This window comes from Argiope bruennichi, chromosome 2, assembly GCF_947563725.1.
Source record: "Argiope bruennichi chromosome 2, qqArgBrue1.1, whole genome shotgun sequence".
Classification (NCBI taxonomy): Eukaryota; Metazoa; Arthropoda; class Arachnida; order Araneae; family Araneidae; genus Argiope; species Argiope bruennichi.
In genome coordinates, this window is record NC_079152.1 from 119,222,209 (window position 1) to 119,243,266 (window position 21,058).

Consider the following 21,058-nt stretch of genomic DNA (forward strand, 5'->3'; position numbering starts at 1 on the left):
CAATTAATAATTAAAATGCATAGAACAAGAGCTAAGCAACTGACAGAACAATTTTGATCTAATAGAAAAAGGTTTACCATCAGCATGATTTCACAATATGTGAATTGAAAAATGGAAATATGAGTATTTTATGGGGAACTTTTACAAAATTAGATATAAAGTTGTTTCAAAACATTATTGATTTTTTTTCTATTAGAATCCAAATAAATCACATTTTAATAAAAATGTGGACACAAGCCTTTGAAACCAAATCAATATTATGTTTCGTGGAAAATTAAGAGTAAGAAAATAATCTGCATATCATCCTCTAAAAATTATGAAATCTAACAATGATTTACATAGCATTCATAAGCCAGGAAAAAAATAACAAGACAATATTTTATATAAAATAAATTTTAATTACAAGTAAAAAAAAAAGGAAGGAAAGTATCATTTAAAATTGAAACCACACAAATAAACACAGCAAAAGAAAGAAATGGGTATTTTAAATATATGCAAAATCAACATACCTTGCATTAAAACAGCATCTTTGGTACTGAAATATATGAAAGTATGAATTAGACACTTTTGACTCAAAATAAGATATCAAGTTTTAAATATGAAAATATGTTTTAAAAGATTAATATCTACTAAATGTGCAGTAAATAAAAGAACAAATTTAGAACAAAGCACTGCTTAAATTTTCTAAAAAATAATTATGATGGGATATTATCATATAAAATTTCTTTTCTAAAAGTGATAAAAATGCAGGTAACAACTTTCTTGATATAAGAAAAGTTTATATAAATATAATATTCAATACCAAAATGTAAATTGTAATAAAGCAAGGAAAAAAAATGTATTGAGAATTGAAAGAAAAGTAATGAAATCTATATAGAACTGCATAAAATCAATAACAAATGTAAGTTAACATCCAATCTTATCTATTCTAGCTATGCTCTAAATAGTGCAGAATTAAATCTGAACAGTCATTAAAGCTATCATGGATTCTGGAAGAATTATATTATTCATAACCAGTTTTATACACTACAAATGCAATCCTTTTCTACAAATGTATAATCAAATATCAAATTATCTAATCTTTTCACATGCCACAAAAAATTTATATTAATTATAGTGGTAACAATGGGCAAAATTAGTCATGTGTTATTAGTCATAATCAACTTCCATAATTTTACAACATTAAAAAGTGATGAGACTTATAAAACCTCTAACAATTGCCTCTGTAAAAAGAGTGAAATCAATTTACAAAAATTCCTAAGCAGCAAAGTTTTTTGAACAGCTCATTTTTTTAAAGCTCAGAACTAAAAAAAAAAAAGAAAAATCACAATTATATTAAAAAATACTTAATTAGAAGAATGTTAATAGAAATTTTGCAGAAGGTAACAGTATACAGAAATAACAAAAGCAAGTTTGGAAATAACAATACGTATGTTCATGACTGTTTTTTTTTTTTTTTTTTTTTTAATAAACAATATTTTAATTCTAGGCTTCATGTCATTGACTGTCATTCTACCTAAGAATGCAAAATATATACACATAGCATCTTTTAAAAATAGAATTAAATGTAATTATTATTACCAAAATTATGGTACTTTCTTAAAGAAACCAACTAATCTACTGAAAAATAATAAACTTAAAAGAACACTCTGAAACATATAACAAGTACATAAGGAATATTATATTTTTTGTTCAAATAAAATAAAATGGTGCTAAAATTATCTTACAGTTAGTTTCAAATAAAATAATTGTTATATAAGCTGTTAAGAACATAAAGACATTGCTGTGTTAACAGAACATTTCTGCAGTGTCAAGCTTCCTTCCATTTCGATGCTTCTAATAATAAAAAGGCATGAACAGATTAGAAGTTCACATCAGCTATTTGAGATCATGCACTAGAAGACTAAAGAAACCACCACCATTTGAAGCTAGTCCCATAATATTTAAACAATGATTTTACCCATGTCTAGCATGATTAGGTGTCACACTTCGCATATTCAAGTTGAAAAGAGATCCAGTGGTCACTCGCCTGAGAATGGAATATCATATGAAGGCATTGACTTAAAATATAATTTTTCAATTTTTATAAATAGATTCATATTTGTTCAATAACAACAAAAACAGAAAAAATAATTCAAAGTATAATTATTTAGAACCAATGATGTCTAATTGATTTTATTGATAAAAAAAACCCATGAAAGATTTAACAAGATTTAAAGCAATGTATCAGTAATTTAATTTAAAATGGCACACCGTAAAATAAAACTCTTACTTTAGAAATTTTGGATGATCGCTATAAAGAAAAGAGAGAATTTTATATTATGCCAGATAAGAATTCTATTTATTTTTATAATAAATAAAGCATAAATTCAAATACTATTGTGAACACATAAAGCTAACAGACACTTGTTGATTTTCATGTTATAACTAAATGAAGATACAAAATTAAATCAATCTAATAATAACACAAAAACAAATTTAAAAAAATTCAAAGTTAAAGGTTCAATTGCCAAAGGCCTACTTTGCTTATTTAATAATCTGGCTGTGGCCAGCTCTAGCTATGCCTCTAGAGCAACTAAGATTATGCTTATTTGAATGACAACTTCTTTCTTCATACTCAAAATGGCTTCACAGGTATAATAAATTCTTAATACAAATCATACTGGCATGAAGAATATAAATATTAACTTATAGTTGCAACAATTAAATCACACAAAACAAAAAATATACAGTACACCCTTGAGTATGAGGTTCGTAACTATTTGGCCTAATTTTCTTTACTGTAATTAATTAAGGGAGGCAAGGCAGTGAGCATTGACAACATTGCCAATGCATTAATAAAAGAGAGTCTGTTACGATCCTCCTACATATTGTATGCTAAATACAGGAAAAGAGCAGTGTTCATTGTTTCACCGTTTTCAATGGACCTCAATTGTTGCTGCTGTTCCTGATTATAACTGCATAATACATACAAGATTCATAAATGGTTCATGAGGTATACTTGAAGTTTATTTTAAGTATACCACAGCGAAGTGTACAGAATTCCTGTTAAAATGTGAACAGTTTATAACTTTTAAATTACTTTTTTTCTAACAAATTCTTGCAGTGCAGTATATAAAGTATCAGTACAGACCCTTCTACTTTAACTTGACATGTGAACGGCAACTGCCTCTATGCTTCACCAGTCTGTGGCCGCGGTCGCCTTCTACATTACTTGAGGTGAATGGAGGGCTTAGTACTCAATGAGAAGTGAGAAAGTACGTATTGTAACAGTGAATTTTGATATTAAAACTTTTTCTGGTATTGGTGGGCAAAAAAAATAAGTTCGTAGAACACCAGTTTTTTGTTATCCAGCTGTCCTTCCGCCACAATAGGCTGGATACTGGGGAGTGTACTGTATTAACTTACAGTTGCAACTATTAAATTATACTAAATGAAAAAAAATATTATGTACCAGTTGTTTGATCAAAAATTGAAGAACACGTATAAAAGTTACAATACCTTGCATTATTGCTTGAAGTTAAATATTCCTGGCTGGATGACCACTTCTTCATGGAGTTGAGATTGGATGTAGACATTGATATGTGCCTGTTGGGGGATGGCGTGTGTCGAGGAGAAGGGGAGCTGCGGGAGTTTGTTATGGATGGTGATGGGGAAGGGATAGGGGATGCAGAACTTGAGCTGTGTCCCCCTTCACTATGTAAGGATCCTGAGGAAGGATAATGAGAAAGCCTTCTGTTAGGCTGCACAGGTGTCTGAGGTGTAGGATGGTGAGAGTTGGAATTTGTGGTGGGTGATGTGATTTGACGTTGGTAGTTGATATTTGAAGGCTTGCTGGGAAGTGTGTTGCTGGAGAAAGAGCTCTTAACAGGGGTAGGCACATTGTTGCTGGTGATGATGACGGCTGAAATAAGAATTAATACAAATTTCGGGTGAAATATCTGCAAAGTTCATACATATAAGGAAATTTTTTTAATTCTAATTAGACTAAAGATAGATGCCAAAACGACTCGTTTTTCGTTGCCAATATTATGAAGTACAAAAAGTGTGAACTGTGTTCGTATCCAAAAAAAAAACAAAAAAAAAACAAATTTGTGGGAGAATGCTGGTTTTGAATTTACAGTATTGAAGTGCACATTTTTTCAAACTCTATATAAATAGAGCTTATGATGATTGTTTAATGAAATTGAATTCTGTACTTTCAACATCAAAATTTTTTTTTGCTGGGTAAAAAATTTTTTAACAACTAATTATATACCTTCATATATAACTCATTGAAAATATGGAAAAATTGAAGATTTGAAGGTGGTACGAAGTACCTTCGTACCTTTGGTACGAAGCAATGATAAAGGTTACAATAAGATAAAATATTAGGAAATTAATTAGGATTTAATTTAGATTTTAAAATCTCTCTCTCTCTCTCACACACACAGATATATATAGTGTCTTAAAACCATTTTAAGATTTTTCTTAAGAAGAAATGCATTTTCAAAAATAAAATTTACAAGAATGTGATCAAACATTTAGAAAGATTCAAAACTTGGGGGAAAAAATACTAGCATATTGTTTTGTCTTATGTTGATATGTTCTTTCAAAATGGTTATATCTGAAACAGAAAATATGAAAAGCAGAAGGTATGAAATACTTGATGGTAAGTAGTATATTTCGATTCAGTATCAGTTTAAGAGGTATGACAACACATTTTAATAAAAGTTTATAAAATAATTTCAGCTGTTATGGGTGTCTCATACATATACTATAGTATTTTTTTCTAACTTAAATCAATTAAATTGAAAATTGTAGCAGTTTACTTTTATTCAATTTATATTTGCATATTTTATTACTTTTATCAAGCAATTACGAGAACACATTTCGACGAATATATTTTAGATTGGACTACAAAAAACAAAAACATCAAACTATCCGAGGCTTAGTTTTGTTTTATTAATATTTGTGTTCCAATGGCAAGCTTGACAGATATGAAAAGCTGCAAACAGATATAATTTCAAAAATAATCCCCCACTTCTTTCTTGTGACTCAAAAAGGACTAAAAACTTGATAGTTCATTAAAATTGCAAGACCAAATCTCCTAACGATTACAATACATTTCTTTTGCATATTTTGTATACAGGCAGGTTAAAAAAAATCGAATAAATTGGAGAGTCTAAATGCTTAATATGATTTCATTGACACCCCTTTTCATTTTGATATTTAAAGTGACATTCAGTGGTTTAGAGTCTGTGGATAGTTAACTAAAAAGTGTATGATGAAATTCGCATATTAAAATAACGAAGAAGTTAAAATACTTTATTTAAGCTATTTAATTAAAAAATATCATTGTTTTTAGCCGTTTTTCGTAAGTATTCGAATACATTTATGACTCAACAAATAGAATTGTACTTAAAATCCATAAAAGTAGAAATGCAGCATTTTCCCAACAATTCCTTAATTTTTAAAAAATTATTATTAATGAAAACAAGGCTACATTGTGTACTAAGTAAGTGATACTTTTAAAGAATCCGTAATATTTTGGAAGTAAGTGTATGTCATCAAAGCTTTCAATGAAAAGAGGGAGGGGGTTTAATTAATCCTTGCCTGAAGTCAAACGTGATTGTGATTGAAAATTAATCAGCGGTACTTTTCGAGTGGAATTCTAAAAGAAAATATAGTGTTACGAATTTATAATATTGCTTCCTTTGACAGTAAGTCTCTTAGTAAGAAAGACAGTTTTACAGATATAGAAATGACTACTGAATGATGTAAAGACGATGACGGCTTTGAATGTTAAGATCTCAGATATTCGAGAATATCGGCGATAGCCAATTTGGTCTCGAATTCCAACGTTTGCTCAAAGGCATTCTAGGCCCTGTGATGGCACCTATAAATAGCGGAGGTTGAGGGAATCAGATTAATTCAAATCGAGAGATGTGAGTTAAGCTCAGCTCAAGCGAGTAGTCGAGTGAATTCTTCATTTGGAGTAATGATTCCTGCACGATTCATTCTGTTGTGATTATTTAATAACGTTTCGCTACGTATGTGTTATAGATTTCAGCAAGCTATTAAGTTTGGTTATTTGTGTTTTTGTATAGAATAAAGTTTCGCCTTCTTTTGACTTTTTCACCATACATCCACCGAACACATTTAGGAGATCTTTCTTTAATAATAAGTTATTACGTGATTAAGTGAATAGTATTTTTAGGTTAGGATTGCGAAATATATTTGCCTGTGAGCGATCGTAACTTGATTATAAAAGGCAATGGAAATAATTGCAAAAGAATAATAAAATTTTGAAAAATTAATAAATAACTATTTTACTATAAATATAATAACACAATGAAATTAGGGGGAAAATTGGAGATTTGAATCTTTGGTACGAATAAACGCGGCATGATGTTGTTTTAGAACCGACTTGTCTACCTTCAAGGAATTTTTAAATTCTAAGCGTAATTTTATAGAAGTTATACTACATACACAAAATGCATTTAATATTATTGCAATGTGTATGTGTAACAACGTAATTACTAAAACAACGAAAAGGATAGAAATGTACTTAAGGATTATCAAAATTAGATAAATGTATAAAAATTTAAAGTGTTGCTTATGTTTTGTTTAAATTCAGTTGGTAAAAATGCTTCTGAAACACAAATTCGATTTCCAGATATTATCAACCGCAGGTCAGGAATTAATGGCCAAAAAAATCGCCAAAGATGGTATGATAGATTGAGTAAAGATGCTAAATTCGCGCCAAAAAATATTTTGTAACTATTGTATGCCAATGCCATGTAAGGCGTTCTCTAGGATACCACCTTTAATACAGAGTATGTGAAAAAGGTTTGGGAAGACTACCCCGCTAGTGTTTTTGCTTAAAAACAGTCTCGTTCATTCTTATTACACTCTTTTTTTAGACATTTTAAAAAAAATTTCATTAATCAGAATTTTTATCGTAACTTGATTCCGCCTTGGCAAGTTTAATTGTAATATATTCAGGTTTAGATTTGGGATTTTACAATCCTAGGCATAGAATCTCTTTTAATAAAACCAAACAATTTTTCACATTTTTTCATTTCAAACATCATGCTAGTAATTATTTCTTTTAGGTTATTTTTTTATATTAATAACTTTATGAAAATGCATATGTTTTGTTCATTTATTCTTTACGACTTATGATTTATACGGCACTTATGTTTGCGCATAATATTAACTATCAGATTGTACAAATACTATAAAAGCAAGCGAACGTAATGTTATAAATTAGAACCGGACCAAATATACATGACAAAATGCTAACTTCATCTTAACACTTTACGATTCACAGAATTAGAATATTTTATATAAATTTATTTATATGGTAATTAGGGTAAAAATATCTTTTTAATCAACCTCTTAATGGCCTTGCTGCCCCAGACAGCTGCCTAAGAAATCCAACACCGATTATACGATGCATAGTTTTTTCCCATCGCCTAATATTAGATGTTACACACATTTCATTACGTCAAGAAAGAAACAATTTTATAAGCGATATTGCAAAAGATCATTATAATAAAAGGAATTATACCTCTGCCTTCGAGTTGAGTCACTCGTCGTAAAACATCGGCTAATGTTCCGCGAAGGCACACAATTTCATCTGCTTGTTCTTGAACTTTCTTTTCTAAGTCAGCAACTCGGTCTCTCAGGGCATCGTTATCATGATTTATTATATCCTCTGGAAAATACAATGAAACAATCGTCAAGACGTGTGTTATTAAAGCAAAATAATCAACTGAACATGACAATATCGATCAGATCATCAGTAGTTTGCAAAAACTATCTTATAATAAATAATCTTTAAAAGTTAGGTTTAAAAATAAAGTATTACTATCCTAAAATTTAACGAAATATTAATGCTAACATTTCATTAAATTTTATAATTAATTAATTATTATAAATTTATATTACGAATATTTTAAATTCGTTCATTAAATTATTAAAAATTAAATTATGAATAGTTAAATTTGTTCATTATGAATATTTTATAAAATATTTATAACGAAATATTTTATAAAAACAATAATTAAGAATAGATAATAGAATGCATCTGCATTCAACTAAAAGAAACAACAGAAAGTTTTAAAAAATAAAATGTTTTCAAAAAGAAATAATTTCCTCAAATGAATTAATGGACCAAAGAATAGTTAAAAATATAAAATCACACAACATTTTATATTATTATTCAGTTCTAAAAAATCATTATTTATATTCAACACATATTCAAACAGGGAAAATAAAATAAAATAATGTAATTTCAATTTAAGTTTATTAAAATTGTTTATTCGATAAGTTGATAAGTACCGTAATAGAAAGAAGTAAAAACAAAAATTCTTAATTAATGATTGAAGTAGGTAGTAGAAAGGAAGAGAAATTATTTAGTTAGTCAATAATCGCATCACGGCTAGAACAGAATTGCAATTGCTTTTCTGATGAACTAATAAATCGTATAATAAATTGCAAAAATTTATATTTTACTTTTTCTAAATTATACGAATCTGTATGAAATATTAAAATATATGAATAAATATTTTAATTATATGACATAATAAAGTTTTAAATTATATAAATTTATATAAAATAAATACATACTTATTTGTTTATAAAATTAGAGTATATGATTAAATTCATCAACATAAAGCAAAACAAATTACGTATTAAATTTCGATGCAAGTACCATTCAAAAGCTGATATGAATTCGTATTATATTTTAGCGATCTCACACTAAGCGAATAAAATTTTCATAGAAAAGTTAAAATTAGTTATTATTACTCATAGACATTTTAATTCAATTTCAATTCTTGCAGTGCATGACAGAACTGATGGAACATGACAAATTTCCTATAATCATCCATTTTAATATACAGGTATTTATTTGTAATCACACAGCGTTCACTTAAATCAGTCAAAAACAAAATATTTCTTCAAATAAAAGAAAGCTGTATTATTTTTTTAATACATTACAAATTTTAAATATATATATAAACGCAAATAGTGATGATATAAGTAAATGCGAATTACTACTGAAACATCAGATATTAGAATCAAAGAGATTTCATTTGATACTATGAATAACGATACAATATTTATCACTAAGTCTCGTTAAATAGTTCTTAATAGAATGTGATCTATTTAAAAATTATTCATATATTTAAGCAGAATTGAAAAATTAATGATCAATATTCTATGAAAACAAACCCTATCTTAAACGAAAGATATTCGGTACTCTTGAGATCTTTCTATAATATTTAGGTCAATAGAAACATATATTAGCGTTAATCGGCAATTTTGGCACTCAGAATTTTGCACGGTCAATTTGAGAAGCCAAAGATTACATTAAAGAAAAACAATTGAGTAAGTTCTCAAAATTTCAATAACGAGTCTATAGAGTCAAATATAATCGTTTAGAGCAACTTAGACATGTGCTAAGCGAGTCTACAGAGACAACAATATCGTTCGATATATTTAGATGCGAATTAAAAACTTCCATTGGTTAAAATATTAAAAATTCAATTAATTAATTAATCAATTAATTGGTTAAAATATTAAAAACAGAGAAGTAAGAGAAAAATGAGAATCATTCGTCATAGTTTTTTTAAAAAGCATATGCAGAAAGCTTTTTTCTTGGTTATAACAAAAGCAATTAAAATCATAAAAATAACAGTTGCATAATATTTAACACAGAATTAAAATTTTACCGTTGCTAAGTTTTTAAATGCATAAAAAAGATAGTAGATTTCACCCGTACGTCGTGTTGGAAAACATTTTATGGTAAAAGATACATATTCGTTCTGCAACAAGCTAGCTAGCTAGCTGAAGGAAATGGCAGCTTTTTAATATGCAAGCAAGGAAAAACAATTACATAATACAAGCCCCTAAATGAAACAGAAATAAATTAAAAAACTAAAAACGTTTAAAAAAAAACTTACTGAACCAATTCTCGTGAAAAACATCTCTTCGCCAACATATATTGAAAAACGAAAAATGAAACACGCGTATTATGCTTCAATGAGGTGTTGAAGGTTACGCATATATGAAGGTCGAGTTGTATATTATATTCAGAATGGTTCAGCCCATATGGCAGCCATCCAAAAATAATAGGACGTAAGAAAAAAACTTAACTAATGAGGAAAAGACATAATGGTATGCACTTCAAAATAAGTAGGTAGCCATAAGCCACAAGCGTGGGAAAATTTCCTTTTTGGAAAAGAAAACACTATCTTTTATGTTCAAAAGGTAAGCAATATAATAAATAATTCGCGATTTTTAAATCTGTAAAATTCAATAGTTCTGAAAATGTATCAGCTAACTGTATCACTGATATGGAAATACAGAGTGTTAGTTTTATCAATTTTTATATGAAACCTTATGAAATGGCGTAATTCTTCTTTGACAACAATAATGAACCGAATGAAAATAAATCTGACTTATTTATAGAAAAATATTATATAAATCTCAACAAACATGGTATATTTGTGGAGATCTCTTTCAAAAATCTGAAATTCATTCAACAGATTAAAATTCGAAGCCCATTAAAAATTGACATTAAAGCTCTTTCAAATATTTTGGCACTGAACTTGACAATTGTTGTTCAAGGGTTCTTAATAATCGATTGGTCATGCATTCCATTTTTAAGCGCATAAAATAATGAAGTATTTTTTAAAATTTAGATCCACTTACATTTGAAGTGGAGTTGTATAACTCAAAGAATCCTGTGAAAATTTTCAGTTATATATACAGTAAACCCTTGCTGAAAACGGATTTTCATAGTATGAATTTGCCCATATGCATTGTTTTAACTGCTTCCGTTTAACACATTGACTGCCGCAAACGCGCCTGTGCGTTACAGATAATATGCAATTGTACCAAACCATCTATGTTATTAGATGACACTTTCTCTACTACAGTTAAAAGATAACAAAGAAGGGGTCATCTAATTAGATAGATGGCCCGGATATCAATCGTGAGTAGTGGCAGTGAATGTGTTAATTTGTCTAGAACTACAATTTCATTCACAATAAGCCGAATCATTACTGCCAACATAGGTCGTGTTGCTACACTGAAAATGAAGCCCACGAAATCATACAAATTGCGAAAACAATTAGCGGAGAAAATCTTTTAGATATAGAAGTAATTGAAGCAACTGAGAATAAGGAGCGAGAAATGAATAAAGAATTGGATGATTTTGCAACATTAGTCGGTGGTAAAAGCAGTAATAATGAAGAAGATGAAAGGTCCTCCAAAGAATAAAAGGAATTGTTAAAAAAAAAAAAGAAGAAGAAACACACGATTTGATTGATTTTACAAAGGATATTTATGCAAATGAAGAAAGAAGAGAACACTTTATGAAAGGGATCGTAAAACTTCTTTCTACTAAACATTTTTGGCTTGTCCTTTGGATGGTGATTTCAAACAAAAATCACCATCTTTTAAAAATATAATTCTTGCATCAAGTATATTAAAAAGAAATCAAATCCCTTTCAATTAATTTTGGTTTCAGTCCCCCCCTCCCCCGATTACAATAATATTAAAGTCGGTAAAAACATCCTAATCATTGTTGAGAAAAAGGGATGTTGAGAACAGAAATGTCATGCGATATTGTTTTTAAAAACAAAAATATATTAAATTAAAATACATAAAAAGATAAAAACTGTTGTTAAAGTTATAAGTAGCCACAGCTCAGATTCATTTTTGATTTAGAGGAGGGGAAATGTGAGGAAGAATCTTAGTTTAGCAGGAAAATAAAGAACGGTTGTTTATGTTTACACTGCGCTCATCTTAGAAAAAGATAATCAAGATAGATTTGAGATTTACATTGAATAAAATGGAATTAATTAAATAGAATGTCCTTTATGCATTCGGCCTTGTTTAAGTAATTTCTGTATTGAGAATCCGTAATTATAGTTATATAGCCTTGTCCATTCATATTTCTTATACCAACATTCCTTTTTTTAAAAAAAGTTTCAATTTCTTTGTTTTTTTGTGATGCAGAAAATATTGCATTCGATGGAAAGAATTTTATTGCATAATTTTGTTATTTACTTATGCATTTTATATTATTATCCTGTTTTTCATTATTATTTTAATATGATTTTATCGTAATAAAACCATTCAGCTTATTTATACGAACTTCAATACTCTTAGGGTGAACAGCGGTCCAATTTTTTTATAAGATATCAAAGAAGAGCCAGTAGTTTTTTTTTTAAATTTATTTTTTTAACATTTAGTATAAAAACATAATAATTTTGGTGCAAAAATATACATATTTTATGAATCTTTTCCGTCATGAAGTATTTTTCAGTTTTAATTGCTTATTCATAGATTTTCTAATCCAATTTTAACTTTTTTTTATTCCAGTTTTACTTAATATACTTAAAAACAAAATTAAATAATACATTAATCGACTTAAATTTCGTTACAACAGACAGAAAAATAATGGTTAACAGATAACATAGTCAGGATTGGAGTCAGAATTGAGATACGATTCACCCAGAGATCTGCGTTGTGAATGAGCCTAGTTTAAGTTACATCAGTTATGTCAAACGTCCTCTTGCTGGGGTGTTGTGGAAGGTTTTTGGGGACGGAAGGGCGACCCCGTTCTTGTCATCAGACTACAATTCAAAATTACAGAACGCGTCTAAAAATAACCCTCAGATGGAACAAATCTGCGCATCCTTAATAACTAATAAATTTCTTCATCCAAAAAAATCTAAAAGGGTAAAAAGAATTATTATTATTTATTAATCAACGGGAGTGACCTTCCCAGAACTTTCTGGCATACTTTCTAATAGATTTGTCATCTCAGCAAACGCCTTGCATGGTACTTGCGATTAATAGTTACAAAATATTAACTCTTGGAGTGAATTTAGCAATTTTGCTGAATCTATCGTGGGTTACTTGGCGAGTTATTTAGTGATGAATGCCTGGCATGCGGTTAATAGAATCCGAATTTGTATTTTAAGCATGTTTTTCTCAACCGATTGAAAAAAAAAAAAACTGACACAAAACTACAGTTGTAGTTACAAATTCTCATACCAAATTTGATACAATTAAGTCATTGCGCTTTTGAGTTATAGCGTTTTCATACTTCTGAGAGTACAGGCCGGCAAACAGTCAACCCGTATTTAGATGTAGCTCAAAATTTGACAAGTGCTTACATTATAGATGTTAAATCTGTGTACCAAATTTCACCTATCTAGTTCTTTTCGTTTTGTAATTATCGTGTTAGCTTATATTCGAATAGTCGGACAGATGGACTTCCTCTGGACAGATTTTACTCAAGATTTGATAGAAATCTGCAACTTTAATATAATGACCGTATACCGAATTTGAACTGTCTAGCTCAATGTGTTTTTGAGTTATCTTTGTCACAGACAGACAGATGGGCATTGTCCAAAAATGTGCTTTTCGAACGCACGGAGGTCTAAAACGTGGAAATTTGTCAAAAACATCGAGTTCGAATTTTTTGTCGATTACCATACTTTTTCTACATACGTATGCGAAAAAGTAAAAACTAAATAATATAGACTATCTTTCAGCATATAAAATTTTTACTCCAAAGTTTATAAACACTAATAAAAATAAAAGTGATTTAAAATTACAATATATATATATATATATATATACCTCATGAACCTTTTTTTTCATGATTGATAAAACTATTCATTGGAATGACCACGTGTAACACAGCCACACTTTATGTGCTCGTTATACAAATATCAACATGATTTTTTTTTTTTTTGAAAGGATAAGAAAATTATTTCAAGCATTAAAACCAGCTTGTTGTTTGACTAAAACAAACAGAATCAATATCCAAATGCTAAAACAAAATACTACAATCGTACCCTATTGACTTATCAAAAGCTAACCTACTCAGAGGGAGGCAAATAAGATTAAGAACTTTCATCATCTGCATGAAGCCAAGGATTTAAAATAAAAATGAAAATTGAGCTTGCGTGACATCGCAACAATAAATTTTGATAAGCTACGCTAAATCACGCCAGAAAACTGTCAATTACGAAAATAGCGCCAAGTAGTCATTAAGTATGAAACAATCCAACGCTGCGATGTCTGGGATCTGCAACAGCTACTGTCAATCTAGATTAATAGGAAGCGGGGGAAGGGATAGTGTTGTAAATAAACAGAAAGCAGCTGCGAAAAAAATAAAATCGAAAGCAAAGCAGACGGGAGGAAGTCAGTCTGACCATTGTTGAAAAGGGAACTAGCGTTTTGGAACGTTTCTTTTGAATTGGCGACCATTAAGCAAAGCATCGGAGCATGAAGGTCTGCTACACCATGCGTTGTTATTATCGGCTTCAGGGCCAATTGTTGCGGAAAGAAGATTAGGAAAGTGTAACAGCAAAAGAACAAAACCGTAGCTCTAAAAAAAAATAGGATACAATGTCAGCAGACATGCAAGCAGCACAAAAAAGTAATAAAAAAATGGTACTCTGAATAGGAAAGTAAGATGATGTTACGGTTTTATTTATTTACCTGACAAGTTGCATGTGAAAAATTCTATACGGAATTCACACATTAAAATGGAAACCTTCATTTTTCCATGATTTAAAAAAAGCCACAACATTATAATCTCTTTCAGATAATACCTAATACTTGAAAAAGAGGCTAAAACACTTCATGCATGTATCATTCATAATATATAGCATAATATTTCATTTAAAAAAAAAGACATTAGTTTCTCTTTGAATTAGTAACAAATGAAATAGACCATTGTGATTCTATGTTTGAAATAGAATTCCATAAAAGAATTGCCACGTGTTGAGGCCAGGGGCATGATAAATCTGACGCTGAGGATCAGAAGTTCTTCAGCAAGTGTGATATATGAGTTTGTAGAAAGATTACTGGTTCAGGTATCGTTCTCGTAATCTGATAATGGTTTAAAATCCTTTTTCATATTGTTTCAGAACAAGAAGTCGATATAAATGAAGTAAACTAAATAAATTAATACAATTTCATAAATAGTTAAATCGAAAAAAAAATATCAGATAAAATGACAAAAGTACCCCAAAATACAGATTGATGATGTCTTAGCTCTCCCCAAATGAGATATGCAAGAAAAATGTCAAGCTTATTCAAAAGGGAATTAAATTTTCCTTTATTTAAACTTATAACTTTACTTTCTTTTTCTTTCAGGCATTTGGACATATTCAGGTACCAAAATATTTTCATTTAGTATTGGAAAATAAATCGGTCTATTTAAAATAATTCTCTCAGAAAATCTTTAAAATAGGAATATAAAGAAATCAAATGAGCTAAAATTAAGTAGACAAAAGACGAATATAGAATTTGGAATTACGAATAACTGAGGTTGTTTTTGAGTGAGTGAGTGAGTGAGTGTGTGTGTGTGTGTGTGTGTGTGTGTGTGTGTGTGTGTGTGTGTGTGTGTGTGTGAGAGAGAGAGAGAGAGAGAGAGAGAGCATTTGATATTTTCTCTATTTTATCTAAGTCTTTAGAAGCATAGTCAAAGAGAACATTAATAATAAAGGCAGAATCTAATTATGCCTTTATTGTTAATATTTCCTTTGACTATACTTTTTCTGCAATCCCCCCATGTCATATAATTCAAATAAAAATGTCATGAAATCAAAATATCAATATAATCCAGTAGAATGATTAATTGTAACAATTCTGAAAGAAATACAGCAGTTACAGATAAAAAAGATCAATCCCTCTTGTAACAAAGATAAAACCTAATCTAATCCAAATATCTTTACTTTGAAAGATTCTTGAAGAATACGTTACAAAAATTGCAATAACAGAAAGATTTTATTACTTATTCCCGTTACTTTTATTTTTTAAAGATCACAACAATAAACAGCGATTAAGGTAATAACGATGCGACATGAATACGTATACAGTTATCTATTCTCGTGTTATTTCTGTTGAATTCATGGGAAAATACGATGAATAAAACCAGAAACGAGAGCACAAATCATTAAGGCTAACGCAACAGGAAATGGTTTACAGTTCACGTATTAAAATACTTTGGTAGTCAGCCCGTTGCACGCTATGATGCAAATGAAATGACGCATTCAAACTGTATTACTAATACAGCAATTTATAATAACCACTTTTTTTTCTGTTTTTTAAACACTAATGTTAAAGATTAGTTCCCATTCACGAAATCCTTTAACATAAGAGGACACATAAAATAAACTGTATCTCTTTCATCAAAAATCAGACTAAGATCTGCGAATTATGATGGCAGCAATGCATGCACACTGCATGACTGTTTATATTTAGAAGACACAATTACTTACAGATACTGAGACAGGCAAATGATTTAATCTTTATCAAGATATAGAAATCTTTCATGCAATTATTGCAATTCTAATGAATTTAAGTTCATATCATCCATTGGAATCAATTAAATTTAGAATATATATTTTAGTTCACCTTGATCAATGAAACAGCTCATTAACATCTACCTGTTCTAAAATTATTTGTAATGAAAATAACCTGTCGGTCATCTCATTAACAACCGACAAAATAAATCCATGCTGTGTTTTTTACATTTTGTTCGAAATAGATATCGACGCAATTTATAATTATCAGATTAGCAAAGTAAATGGATTCGTTGTTTAGATTCCCGAGACGAAACTTAAAGTGTGAATGAAAAATGAAGTGAAGTTCACTAAGTCTGACCGCAGCCTTAATTAGAAGAACAAAAAGATAGAGGAGGGGGGGGGGCATTCTTTCAACTTTACTTCAAATACATCAATTTACTTGAATCTTATTCCTCATACATCATTTTGATGTAAGGAGTAAGATTCAAGTAACTCATTTGTTACGGATGAATAAATATCAAGTTCATTTGCTAAAAAAAGAAAGGGGAGGGGGATGATTAAAAACTTCAGTTTTGCAGTTACAGTAACATTATTAATTGCAATTTATATCCATTCTTAAATAAGGAACAAATATCAAGGAATATACAGTAAACATTATTTAATTCGATACATATGGGACTGGACACCTGTCGAATTATAGTGATTGTCCGGATGTAGAGAATTGTACAGATAACACTAAACTATACAATAATACATTTTTCTACGTGTGGAGCACAAATTAACAAGGTTTTAAGCAGGATCCTGCAAAATCATGCATTAAAATGAAGAAATTTTCAAGTGCTAATAGGACAGAATGATTCATCACCAAGTAATATATTCCAACAGGTGCGTCGGAGTAGTGGGAGAGTCGGTGTAACGTATATCGGATTAGAGAAAGTCTTCTGTATTTTTAAATACAGCTGTTTTCACAAGGCATTATGGAAAGAATTGTCATGCAACATTTCTCCAAAATTATAAGTAGCCAATAGTGCAAATAAATTATAGCTGCCTCTATTGAATAAGAAGCACAAGTCAGATTCAGTTTTAAGTTATTAGTTAGATATATTTATATTAATGTTCCGTTTGGAAATAACACTAAGGCTATTTTGGAACGGATCTTAAAATATTAAACCCGGTCCAGATGACAAGGACGACACCTGAGCTAGCACAAACCTCTCTAAATTTCTGCATTACACTAATGATAGGATGTTTGCCCCAAGACGTCAAATTAAAGTTGGGTTTACATCAAGATAGTTATAAGAATCCAGTAACATCACGTATGTCAGAACATCACGTCAAGAAGATTGCAAATACGCTAAAACAGCGGACAATAGAAATCGCTTGTCCTGACGGGACAAGTACTTGCAGCTGTACAGTTTCGCTGGAAGATATGGTTTTACTGAATCGACTGGTGCTGGCTAAATGCAAATCGTATTTTAACATGTACCAGGTTCGGTTACACTACGGAACTTGAAACAATACCACGGGACAATATGGAACTTGAAAAAGATTATTTTATGAGTAATGAAAAATAATACGATGAAAATCTAAGTCTTAACGGCACAAATTAAATAAATGTTTTTAAAATAATTTGAATCAACTTTTAATAATAGGTGAAAGACACAGCCATGTTACAGAAGTTTATGCCAATTAATTTTTTTTCTAATTTCCTTTATTTATTTAAATTATACTCGCGCTTCTTGCACATTTTTATGCTCACAAAATGCATATTGTAGAGTCGTTAAGGAGTTCAGTAAGAGAGTAACAGTTATTTATTTACAAGTTACGTTACAAACAGACAACTTACATACAAATGTTTAGAATAATATATGTAATAATATTTTAAACACTTAATTTCAATTTAATTAATTTCCAAGATTTTATCTTAATTTAGCCCATAGTAACTTCATTTTAAAATATTCTCTTATTTCGTGATCCAATTCCACTTTCTCTATTTAATTGATTCAAGAAAAGCTTCATAAAATTGCTGAATCAGCAAAACGCCGATACTTTTATACGCTCGGCGTGAAGGGGTAAAAAATGTCCAGTAAGCACATTCTTTCTTAAAAGATCCCCGTGTTTCCCTTACATGTGATTGACATGCGTTAGAAATCCCTAACAGAATCTTATTATTATATTAGCACTGTGAAGAAATATTTTCCCTGTCAAAATCTAAGGTTATATAAGGAGAGGGATAATTTATTTCGGCCCTTTTTCTTCCCCACTTCTGCTTTTGCAACGCGTTGTGGCGGACGCGAAATGTCCGCGTCTTTGCTTGTAAATAATTATGCTTTCCCGATGGATTAAAAAGTATTTAAAAATGTAAAAAGTCTCTTCACTGTCTTCAAACTGCATCCTGCTTCACATAAATTAATGCTTACATATTAAAAAGCCGACAGAATTCGAAAAGTGTTTCATATAAGAGCATGGATCAAAGCATGCAGCTCATGCCATCGCTAGATCTGAGCTGAGTCATAGCGCCACAAGTCCCTATAGTGCGGTGAATCGGATGTCACCAATCAGTTATGGTTATTATTACAACAGCGGCTACAATGTTCATATAAATTCTCTTTTGTTACACAAATTTTCTGTGCCCAATTAAAATTATATTTGATGCTATTACCATTTTTCATGCTCCTTGGAACGGGACCCTCGATAGTGATGTATCCCAATGTACATCACTATCTTATGTACTACTACATAAGAGCCACAGACAGTTTAACTCTGCTGTTTCACGAATAGGAATGAGTTACGCCTATTATATTTCTCAAATGAAGTAAAAAAATTCAGACAAATTCGCACCAAAAATGGAAAACCTATAAGGATAGAACATTCCAGGAAAAAAAAAAAATGTATGACAAGGCATGCAACGAAAAATTCCAGTCACGAGAGGGACAGATAAATCTCACATGCACGATTTGCGTTCAAAAGCACGTGAAACCGATGCAAAAAGCAATTTCTTGCACACGCTTACGCGTACAATGCAAAAACAAACACTTAACACGATGGATGAGTCAAATTGCGCAGCCATCACGAAAGTACATGGGAACGGGATGATTTATTAGCGATTCGGCGACTGTTTTACAAAGGTAAATGTTGTTTCATAAATGCTATAAAAAAAAGTCCAGGGAACGGAGGTAATAAGATGAGCGAACGAAAAGGAGCTGCATTTGAGTTTCTGAAATCGGCCAAGAAATGTTGTTTAAGAACAATCAAAACCGAACACTTTTATGTTGATTTGTGCATAACAAAAGAGCTTCAAAATTATACGGTTATCATGAAATTGGCAAACAAATTTTTCGTAAATATAACTATGGTATATTTTCTAAGGAGCTGATTTCGAAAAATGACAGCAACGTTTCAGAGTTTCGTTCCTCTTTCTAGAAGAATCATTTTCAAAACACAGTCGGAATAATTTCAAACACAGAGTAGCTTAGCTGATTTGAAGGCACTGGGTTTAGTTTAGTTATATTAACGTCCCGTTTGAAGCAACACAAGGGCTATTTTGGGACGAACCTTGTAATTTTGAACCGCGGTCAGATGACGAGGACGACACCTGAGCTGGCACCCACTTCTCCACACCAGCGGGAGGACGTTTGGTCATGACGGACTTAACGTGCAACAGACCCCCTTACACGACGGTTTTTCGGTGGAATAGGGTCACGAAGCTGAAACCCTCCGGCTCCGAGCCGAAACCTTACCACCAGGCCACCGCGGCCTATTGAAGGCACTGGGATCAAGATAAAAAAATTTGAATCAAGAATACCAGCTCCAAAAATGAGCACAGTAAAAGACTACTTTTAAGTTGAAAACGACGGTAAAGATCTATGTTTATACATTACAAGTATTTATTACATAATTAATAAAACCAGGTATGAGTCTCACGAGTTCTAAAGACGAAGATGTAGAGTTAAAAATACATAATGAATAACTAAACAGTAAACAAATTTTTTTTAAAAAATAAAGTAATAGTAACTATAATTAAAAAACAACAGTGGATTAAATGCCTTAAAAATTAATTCACAGAGAACCCAAGGATACATTTAACTAACAAAAAGAATTCAGAAATAAAACCAATTTTTAGCTTAGACTTTTTATTAATAAAATAAATTAGAATTTCTAGCATTAGGTAAATGCAGAATCAAGAGAGAAAGCTGATTTATTGATGAATTTGAATTAAAAAAAAAAAAAAATTCGTATAGATTATGTGCTTCTGCATCTAAAAACGCACTCTATACAATTTCGTATAGATCAAACCAAGTTATTCGCAATATTTAAATATATTTTACTGCAGTCTGCAATACATATATACATACTGAGGTTTTTTTATTTTTGACATATACAACTTCTGTAATACAAATCTTCTGTAATTTAATAAATAGCAACGAAATTACTTTTACTTTCTCGCATATGTAGTATAGAAAAAGTATTGCAATCGTCAAAAAGTTACCTCAGGCGCTTTGAGCTAGACGGATGAAATTTTGTATACAGCTTTACACCAAATATGCAGATTTCTATCAAAATTTCAGCTAAATTTGGTCAAAGAATGTCTGTCTAATCGGCTGTTGGAGCATAAATTAACGTGATAAGTAAAAAATGAAGCGAGCTAGATAGATAAAATTTGGTACACAGATTTAACATCTATAGCGTAGAAACCTGTCAAATTTTGAGCTACATCGAACAATAGG

General features: G+C 30.2%; 1 protein-coding gene across 5 annotated transcripts in view; it reads right to left on the reverse strand.

Moving 5' to 3' along the window:
- LOC129990432 (echinoderm microtubule-associated protein-like 2) overlaps positions 1-21,058 on the reverse strand; it is an 86,513-nt gene that overhangs the window by 17,848 nt on the left and 47,607 nt on the right. For 3 of the 5 annotated variants that reach the window (XM_056098157.1, XM_056098156.1, XM_056098155.1), the window contains exons 2-5: positions 7,556-7,702; positions 3,502-3,904; positions 1,961-2,029; positions 510-535 (exon numbers count right to left, since the gene is read on the reverse strand). In XM_056098157.1, the coding sequence (XP_055954132.1) occupies positions 510-535; positions 1,961-2,029; positions 3,502-3,904; positions 7,556-7,702 (645 nt within the window). The remainder of the gene's footprint in view (positions 1-509; positions 536-1,960; positions 2,030-3,501; positions 3,905-7,555; positions 7,703-21,058) is intronic. The other 2 variants (XM_056098160.1, XM_056098158.1) reach the window with 1 other exon arrangement.